Below are 10338 nucleotides of genomic sequence, written 5' to 3'. Positions count from 1 at the left end.
ACACACACACTCTCTTTCTGACACACACACACACACACACACACACACACACACACACACACACACACACACTGCTCAGTTGAACTTACCTCTGGTGAGTGGTTGCAGTAGCCAGAGAATGAGCGAATGAGAGAATGAGAGAAGACATGAAGAGACAGCGGGCAGAAGGAGAGAGTGAGGGAGGAGAGCAGGAAGAGGACAGAGATAAAGAAAAGACTCATCTTGGATCAATAGCGGCTGATAAAGTTTAGCTATGACGACGAGGCCTCTAGGTGACAGCTGCAATGGCTGCAGCTCAGACGGGGAGTGGATGTAGATATTCGGGTGGAAACCGGGTCCAACAGAGACGGGTTGAACTTACATGGCTGGACCAGCACCAACACAACCAAAATGGAAAGTAAGAGGGAATTGAGGAGAGGAGAAGTCAAGTCAATTATCACAAATTAAAGATTTGCCTCAGTGGGACACTGAACGCTCAGTTCCTGTCCTTAGACCCTCTCATCGGATAAGCAACACCTCCCTAAAACCCTTTAACAGGGAGGAAGCTCAGGGAGAGCACCAGAGGAGCAGCTCTCTCCCAAGACGCACAACGTGCAGTGATGTTGTGTTTACACAATTTACACAACACAACGCTGAAAGAGGATAAGCAGAATTATAATGCACTTATAAAATGTATGAAGGATATGATGAGCAGGATGCTAAGCAGAGTCCAGACACCACCGGTACAGTCCAGGACCCGAACCACATGACCAGCATCACCATGTCAATATATATATATATACACTACCGTTCAAAAGTTTGGGATCACCCAAACAATTTTGTGTTTTCCATGAAAAGTCACACTTATTCACCACCATATGTTGTGAAATGAATAGAAAATAGAGTCAAGACATTGACAAGGTTAGAAATAATGATTTGTATTTGAAATAAGATTTTTTTTACATCAAACTTTGCTTTCGTCAAAGAATCCTCCATTTGCAGCAATTACAGCATTGCAGACCTTTGGCATTCTAGCTGTTAATTTGTTGAGGTAATCTGGAGAAATTGCACCCCACGCTTCCAGAAGCAGCTCCCACAAGTTGGATTGGTTGGATGGGCACTTCTTTGAGCAGATTGAGTTTCTGGAGCATCACATTTGTGGGGTCAATTAAACGCTCAAAATGGCCAGAAAAAGAGAACTTTCATCTGAAACTCGACAGTCTATTCTTGTTCTTAGAAATGAAGGCTATTCCATGCGAGAAATTGCTAAGAAATTGAAGATTTCCTACACCGGTGTGTACTACTCCCTTCAGAGGACAGCACAAACAGGCTCTAACAGGTACTATTTAATGAAGATGCCAGTTGGGGACCTGTGAGGCGTCTGTTTCTCAAACTAGAGACTCTAATGTACTTATCTTCTTGCTCAGTTGTGCAACGCGGCCTCCCACTTCTTTTTCTACTCTGGTTAGAGCCTGTTTGTGCTGTCCTCTGAAGGGAGTAGTACACACCGGTGTAGGAAATCTTCAATTTCTTAGCAATTTCTCGCATGGAATAGCCTTCATTTCTAAGAACAAGAATAGACTGTCGAGTTTCAGATGAAAGTTCTCTTTTTCTGGCCATTTTGAGCGTTTAATTGACCCCACAAATGTGATGCTCCAGAAACTCAATCTGCTCAAAGAAGTGCCCATCCAACCAATCCAACTTGTGGGAGCTGCTTCTGGAAGCGTGGGGTGCAATTTCTCCAGATTACCTCAACAAATTAACAGCTAGAATGCCAAAGGTCTGCAATGCTGTAATTGCTGCAAATGGAGGATTCTTTAACGAAAGCAAAGTTTGATGTAAAAAAAATCTTATTTCAAATAAAAATCATTATTTCTAACCTTGTCAATGTCTTGACTCTATTTTCTATTCATTTCACAACATATGGTGGTGAATAAGTGTGACTTTTCATGGAAAACACGAAATTGTTTGGGTGATCCCAAACTTTTGAACGGTAGTGTATATATATATATATATATATATATATGTGTGTGTGTGGATTTATAAGATATATAAAATGAAACTGTGATGAGGGGGATGCCAGGCGGCGTCCAGGCAGCGACCTCCGTCACCACGGAGACCTGGGAGGAGAACCGACTGCACGTGCACATGAGGGAGAGTCACATGACACCATTCACACACAGAAGAAGAGAAAGGAGAAGACATGATTCAGAGAGAGCGAAAAGACATGCGAGAGAAGAGAACAGTTTGCAATAGTCATTAGCCATAACCAATTAAGTCATTAACTAGTCATAATCTATACGCTATAATCTATACTTGATAATCTGGTGGGCAGAAGAGTGGTTGGTAAATTCATTGAGACAGAAAACCAACCCGCCATGCAGTACAGGTTGTGAAGCACTCAACTTAAAGGCAACTAATTGTAAACTAAGACAAAAAGATGAGTTTTGAGTTTGGATTTAAAGACTCAACAGACTCTGATGGTCTGATGGCAGCAGGCAGGTTATTCCACAAGAACGGAGCCCGATAGGAAAAGGCCCTGCTGCCACCAGCTGACTTCTTTTTAACTTTGGGTCACACAGGAGCCCTGTATTTTGAGAGCGAAGTGCTCGAGATGGCACGTAAGGTTTAAGGAGATCAGACAGGTAGGATGGAGCAAGCCCATTTAGGATTTTATAAGTCAGCAGAAGCACCTTGTATTCTGATCTAACATGGATAGGAAGCCAATGAAGGGAGGCAAGGATTGGTGTAATATGGTCACATGTCCTAGTTTTAGTAAGGATTCTAGCAGCAGCATTCTGAACCACCTGAAGACTTTTAGTACAAGAATGTGGCAGACCTGAGAACAGAACATTACAGTAATCAAGTCTGGATGAAACAAATGCATGTATTAGAGTCTCTGCATCAGCCATGGAGAGAAAAGACCGAATTTTAGCTATGTTACGTAAGTGGAAAAAGGCAGTCTTGGTGATTTCTTTAATGTGCTTATCAAAGGAAAGGCTGGGATCAAACGTAACACCAAGATTTTTGGCTGCCACACTTTGTGAAACCACAGAGTTGTCGATCGTTATCGTTACTTGATCAAATTGGTGTCTGTGTCTAGCAGGGCCAATGACCGGCATCTCGGTTTTATCCGAATTTAAAAGCAGAAAGTTAAGTGACATTGTTACATCCCTCGGTCTGGTGAGGGACAACAACTAGTACACTGGGTAACAGTGAGATGAGGGTGCAACACAGGGGACTAGAGATCGAACCGCGACAGCTTGGCCGGCAGCTTAGCCTTAGCGTCAGACCTCGTCTGCTTCCGCACAAAGCTCCACCACCAGGACCAACACCATGGCAGAGGACAAAGGGAGTGGACCAGCAACCACAGCCGTACCCACCACCAAACCAAGAACACACCAACAACACCTGCTAACACAATGATGAACACCATGTTTAACACCACCCAACACCAAACACAACACACTACAGGAAATAGCAAATACCAAAGCTGCTAATATCCCGGACGAGCCCCCATTTGTTACATTCCTTGGTCTGGTGAGGGACAACAACTAGTGCACTGGGTAACAGTGAGATGAAGGTGCAACACAGTGAGACAGGTAAACGTATAAATATAGTAAAATGTAAATATTTATTAAACACCATGACAGGACAAGGGAACCGAACGGTTGCCAAAAAACAAACTATTAACAAAAGTAACCCCCCCCCCTTTGACAGTGCTCAAAAGCACCAAGCCTAAATACAGAGGGTGGCAACCGCTCCTAACCTAGTGTGTCTAACAGAGGTAAGCTACGTGATGGAGTGTTTGCCCATGGGCATCTTACCTTGATCCCCTTGCCCAAAAGAACTAAACAAGCTAAAGGCCAAACATAACTCAAAATACTCCAGACTGAAACAATACAAAACTTAACTGAACACTGGCCAGACTTTACAACCACAAAGTAGCTACAGAGACAAAGACATCAACACAAGGTAGCTACACAACACTAACTACAATCACACACGAACTAAACTAGTTGGCCGGAGAACTGAAGAGGTGGGGGTTTAAACAGCACACTGCACAGCTGATGGAAATGGTTGACTGGTTGATCAGGTGATGAGGAGCGCCTGGCGGATACCTGAATGTAGAATGAGAGTGAGGGTTAGATACAGAAGGAAACACAAAACTATAAGGACACACCCATGGCCGTAACACCCCCACACATAAAAATAAGTCCCTATAGGCTTGTTACCACACAAAAAAAACACAAAAACCAAAACCCAGTGTGCTACCACACACAAAATGGTCATTCCTGTGGCGACCCACGCCAAATAACGCAGCTGCGTTCGACCCGCAGGTGAACCAGCTACAACTCGTGACCAAACAAAAAAACCTCAGCCACAGTCACTACACAAGGTGTGCTAGCATGGACCAGCTGGTGGAGGTGGAGAGCGTAGCACGCCCCGCACTCACAGCTCCAAAGGTCTACTGTCCGTAACTCCCCTCCAGTCTCTCTGTGCCACAAATCCCATCCCGCAAATCGTGGCCATAACAGACATCCAGTTTTTCACAGTAGCCAAGCAGGCCTCTAAGTTATTCATTTGAGTATGACCATCAGCCCTTATAGGCACATACAGCTGAGTATCATCAGCATAGCAATGGAAATGTATTGCATAACTACATATAATTTGGCCAAGAGGTGAAATATAAAGAGAGAAAAGTAAAGGGCCAAGAACTGAGCCCTGAGGCACACCATATTTAACTTCAGAAAATTTTGATATAATATTATTATATCAGACCCAATGTGTTCTTCCAGATAAGTAGGACTTAAGCCAAGAGAGAGCTAAGCCAGACACCAAAATTACAATTTAAACTATCTAAAAGTATACAGTGATCAGTGGTGTCAGAGGCTGCACTGAGGCCCAGTAGTAGAAGCACAGAAGTGGAATCAGAGTCGATAGCCAGTAGAAGATCATTTACCACTCTGGTCAGAGCGGTTTCAGTGGAGTGACAGGGCCTGAAAGCCGACTGAAAAGGTTCATATAGATGGTTTTCTTTTATATGGTTCAAAAGTTGTTGATACACAACTCTCTCTAGTACTTTAGAGAAGAATGGAAGATTAGAGACTGGCCGATAGTTATTAAGAGACCCTGGATCAAGGTGCGGTTTTTTAAGTAGAGGTTTAACCACAGCTGTCTTAAAACTGCTGGGAACAATGCCAGTAGTAAGAGATAAATTAACAATGTCTTCTAGCATTGTAGGTCCCAGAAAAGGCCAGAGGTCTTTAAAAAGTTTTGCTGGTAAGGGATCAAGTAGACAAGCAGTTGGTTTAGAAGCTGACGTGAACTTAGTCAAAGTATCAAGAGAGATAGCCTCAAAAGCTGTAATAACTGAAACTGTCAGTGACTCATTGTGTAGATCTGCAGGAGTAGATGGAGTTGAAGAACTAATTTTGTTTAAGATCTCCTCAACCTTATTGCAGAAAAAATCTAGAAGTTCATGGGCTGTGAATGGTGAGCAGCTAATAGACGACTGCTTTTAGTAAGTTTAGATACAGTGTCAAAGAGAAATCTGGGGTTATGTTTATTAATATTTATTAAGTGAGAGAGATACGATGTTGTTGCAGTAGATAAAGCACGCTTGTATCTCAATAAACACTCATGCCACGATAGGTAAAAAAAACTTTCCAATTTTTCGCTATTTACGTTCCAGTCTCCTGCAGGCCTGCTTAAGAGCACGTGTCTCATCATTATACCAGGGTGTAGGCCTCTTTAGTCGCCTAGCTCTGGTGGTGAGAGGTGCAACTGAATTGAGGAGACTAGAGAGTTACAAAGTGCTTCACAAAAAAAAAAACAACATCAAACCAGACAAGGCTGGAATAAGAGTACGATCAAATAAGAGTAGGGATAAAACAGTAAAAATAAAAACAAATATCAAACGTTTTTAAAAGCTTTCATAAAAAGAAAAGTTTTAAAACGAAATTTAAAAGAAGCTAAAGACTTAGTTCGTCTTAGCTCAGCAGGAAGAGAGTTCCCTAGTGTGGGGGCTCTAACAGCAAAAGCCCGATCACCCTTTGTAACCAACCGAGACCTGGGAATAACCAGCAGGGCTCCATCTGCAGACCTTAATGGTCGAGGGGGGACATACCAAGTCAATAAATCACACATGTATAAAGGAGCAAGACCATTTAAAGCCTTAAAAGTGAGCAGTACAGTTTTTAAAATCAATTCGAAATATAACAGGGACCCAGTGTAGGGAGGAAAGCACAGGAGTGATATGGTGATGCTTCCATGTCCCTGTAATGAGCCGAGCAGCAGCATTTTGTACCAACTGCGGATGGTGGAGGGAGCCCTAGCTGATACCAGAATAAAGTGCATTACAGTAGTCAAGCCGAGAAAAGGTAAAAGCGTGTATAGCTTTTTGCAAATCGGCAATTGATAAAAATGACCTTATTTTGGAAATTAGCTTGAGTTGGAAAAAGCATGACTGAACAACATGTTTAATTTGATTGTCAAAACTTGGGTTGGCATCAAATATTACCCCAAGATTCCTAGCAGCCTGTTTAAGATTACCTGACAGACCACCAAGATTAGTAACAAACGGACTGATGGAATTTTTGGGACTGAACAGAATGACCTCAGACTTATCATCATTAAATTTAAGAAACATTTTGGACATCCAGGATTTAATGTTGGTGAGGCAAGCTGTGAGATTTAACAGGGCGCAGGATCTGTGGGTTTTAGTGGCATGTATAACTGAGTGTCGTCGGCATAAAAATGGTAGGGCACATGGTGATTTTAAATGACCTGGCCAAGGGGCAGCATGTATGTAGAGAAGAGAAGGGGGCCAAGAACTGAGCCTTGAAGGACACCACAACTCAACTGAGCCACTGAGGAGGTAGAGTTACCCAGAACAACAGAAAAAGTTCTGTTGGGTGAGGTAAGAGTGTAATAAGTTAAGAGCCGAGCCCTTGATGTAGACCCAGAATGCGCTGGAGGGACTACATGTCCAATCTGGCCTCGGAACGCCTTGGAGTCCCCCAGCAGGAGCTGGAGGGCGTTGCTGGGGAGAGGGACATCTGGAGTGCTTACTTAGCTTGCTGCCACCGCGACCCGACCCCAGAAAAGTGGCTGAAGATGAGATGAGATGTTTGATTTTGTCGAACAGCGAAGACGACAAAAAACCTGTAGGCTATTACAACATTACCGACTGAGTTTTTGATCAGCCTACATCGAACGACTTTGGTAACGGGGCTGCGCACCAGCTGAAGTCAAACTGTAATGATTTTACTGTGACATTGTGAATTTGTATGCGACAGTGAAATCGCTAGAAATGGCGTTTGGTTTAAGGCCAGAAGGTTGCCTAATAGGGGCAAAACCCCCGCCGATTCAGCGCAATGGACAGGGTCGGCAGTCACTAAACTAACTGCAGGGAGATTCAACACCACGGACAGGGCCGACAGGCATTGAACTAACTGCAGGGGGATTCAGCACCATGGACAGGGCCGACAGGCATTGAACTACCTGCAGGAAGATTCAGTACAACAGACAGGGCCGGCAGTCACTGAACTACCTGCAGGAAGATTCAGTACAACAGACAGGGCCGGCAGTCACCGAACTACCTGCAGGGAGATTCAGCACCATGGACAGCGCATGCAGTCGCTGAACCAACGAATGCAGGGAGGAGTATTTTCAGAGCAAAGGGCCCTCAGAGCAGTGGGCCTTTGTTCTCGGGATAACAGGGTGGAGGACAAATGGGCTTTTGATCCAGGGGGCCATTTTTTGGACTATTGGCATTTCGGAATAATGGCCATCAGAACAATGGCATGGCACCGTGTCAGCGCCTGTCTTGCTAGCAATGGCCTTCCCCATGTACTTGTATTTACACAGGTTATTCACCATTCACATGAAAAAATAAAACCACTTGGAAAGTTTTAAGGTACATTAGGTGATTTTCCTGTATCTTGTTATCAGTGTAGGGCAGCAAAAACAAAAAAGTTACATCAAATTTTCTGCAGAGCTCACCTAACACCCCACCCACTCCGTTATCTGCTCACTAGCGCCTCAAACAGTTGTAGGTGTTGAGAAGGTTTTTTTTTTAATTTGGGCCTTCGTCACCTGTTTTCTCATGTACACACACACACACACACACACACACACACACACACACACACACACACACACACACACACATCTAAAACAGTCCTACACAGTGGTTGTGTGACTTTGTTGTGAACAGAACGATATGGATCATTTCCTTCAGTATACGACTGGTAGTAGGACTAGTACTGAGTGCACATCCATGTTTGTTGCTCACATTACATACTGTTTATGCCATATCCTGACTGGATGCTTCATAGTGATTTGGTAAAATAGATGGCTTTGTGGGATTTTGCCAATTCTTAACAATTCTGATTATCAAGTTAATTAAAAACAGAAAAAATCTTTAACATCTTACAGCTGCATACACACACAAACATTTTTGTAGGGGTCAAGACCCCCCAAATTTACACAGATGGTCGAGCTAAACATGACACTAAATATACTTTTGTGAATGAGGCAGTGAGAAACCGGGTTTGTGAGGTTGTCACATTGATAATTTACTCCTGGTGTGAAGCTAACCCTCCTTCCCTCTCTCTCAGGATCTGAGATGGTGGAAGCCCAGTGTCAGAGGTTTGAGGTCAGAAGCACGGATGGGGAGAGAGTCCTTTTCTCTGCCGATGAACAGGAAATCAGCATCGGCACCGAGAAACTCAGAGTCACAGGTAAGAAACTGAGAGTCACAGGTAAGAAACTGAGAGTCACAGGTAAGAAACTGAGAGTCACAGGTGAGAAACTGAGAGTCACAGGTGAGAAACTCAGACTCACAGGTAAGAAACTGAGAGTGACAGGTAAGAAACTGAGAGTCACAGGTAAGGAACTCAGAGTCACAGGTAAGAAACTGAGAGTCACAGGTAAGAAACTCAGAGTCACAGGTAAGAAACTCAGAGTCACAGGTAAGAAACTCAGAGTCACAGGTAAGAAACTGAGAGTCACAGGTAAGAAACTCAGAGTCACAGGTAAGAAACTGAGAGTCACAGGTGAGAAACTCAGACTCACAGGTAAGAAACTCAGAGTCACAGGTAAGAAACTCAGAGTCACAGGTAAGAAACTGAGAGTCACAGGTGTCTTACCTGTGACTCAGAGGTAGGGGCGACAAATAGAAATGAGGGCAGCTTCATAACTGCCTAAACATGCACAGCACACAGTGCATGCATAGCACAAACATGCCTATTATTACATTCAGAAAGTTGCGTCGTTTTCAGACCCACTGCGTCAATACCACACACTCATGCCAAGTGCAGAGGTGCACTGTTTAAAGACACACACACACACACACACACACACACACACACACACACACACACACACACACATTGAGTATTGACAGGTACAACCGGCCAAGACTGCAGTCCACAAGCCGGTCAGTTTCTTTACTGTAATCAGTGCGACAGATGGACTAAGAGAGACACAGATGGAGTAAGAGAGAGACAGATGGAGTAAGAGAGAGACAGATGGAGTAAGAGAGAGATAGATGGCGTAAGAGAGGGACAGATGGAGTAAGAGAGGGACAGATGGAGTAAGAGAGGGACAGATGGAGTAAGAGAGATGGAGTAAGAGAGAGACAGATGGAGTAAGAGAGTGACAGATGGAGTAAGAGAGCGACAGATGGAGTAAGAGAGAGACAGATGGAGTAAGAGAGACAGATGGAGTAAGAGAGAGACAAATGGAGTAAGAGAGAGACAGATGGAGTAAGAGAGCGACAGATGGAGTAAGAGAGATGGAGTAAGAGAGACACAGATGGAGTAAGAGAGAGACAGATGGAGTAAGAGAGCGACAGATGGCGTAAGAGAGCAACAGATGGCGTAAGAGAGAGACAGATGGAGTAAGAGAGAGACAGATGGAGTAAGAGAGAGACAGATGGAGTAAGAGAGCGACAGATGGAGTAAGAGAGAGACAGATGGAGTAAGAGAGAGACAGATGGAGTAAGAGAGATGGAGTAAGAGAGACACAGATGGAGTAAGAGAGCGACAGATGGAGTAAGAGAGCGACAGATGGCGTAAGAGAGCAACAGATGGAGTAAGAGAGATGGAGTAAGAGAGAGACAGAGGAAGATAAAGAGGGACCCCAACTATTTCTCCAGTTCTCCTCCTCAAACTAATTTCCTCTCTCTCTCTCTCTCTCTCTCTCTCTCTCTCTCTGTCTTTCTCTCTCTCTCTCTCTCTGTCTATCTCTCTCAATTCAATTCAATTCAATTCAATATGTGCTTTATTGGCATGACATACGTTTGTGTACATATTGCCAAAGCATGTAAAACAACAACAACACAACACAACA

The 10338-nt window shown here is 43.8% G+C and overlaps 1 protein-coding gene across 1 annotated transcript in view; it reads left to right on the top strand.

Moving 5' to 3' along the window:
- LOC130112799 (zeta-sarcoglycan) overlaps nt 1-10338 on the top strand; it is a 605973-nt gene that overhangs the window by 356831 nt on the left and 238804 nt on the right. Inside the window, exon 4 of the mRNA XM_056280290.1 lies at nt 8604-8726. Coding sequence (XP_056136265.1) covers nt 8604-8726 — 123 coding nt within the window. The remainder of the gene's footprint in view (nt 1-8603; nt 8727-10338) is intronic.

Source organism: Lampris incognitus, chromosome 5 (genome assembly GCF_029633865.1).
Source record: "Lampris incognitus isolate fLamInc1 chromosome 5, fLamInc1.hap2, whole genome shotgun sequence".
NCBI lineage: Eukaryota > Metazoa > Chordata > Actinopteri > Lampriformes > Lampridae > Lampris > Lampris incognitus.
Note: the sequence above shows the minus strand (reverse complement) of the source record. Positions and strands in the feature narration are given on the sequence as shown.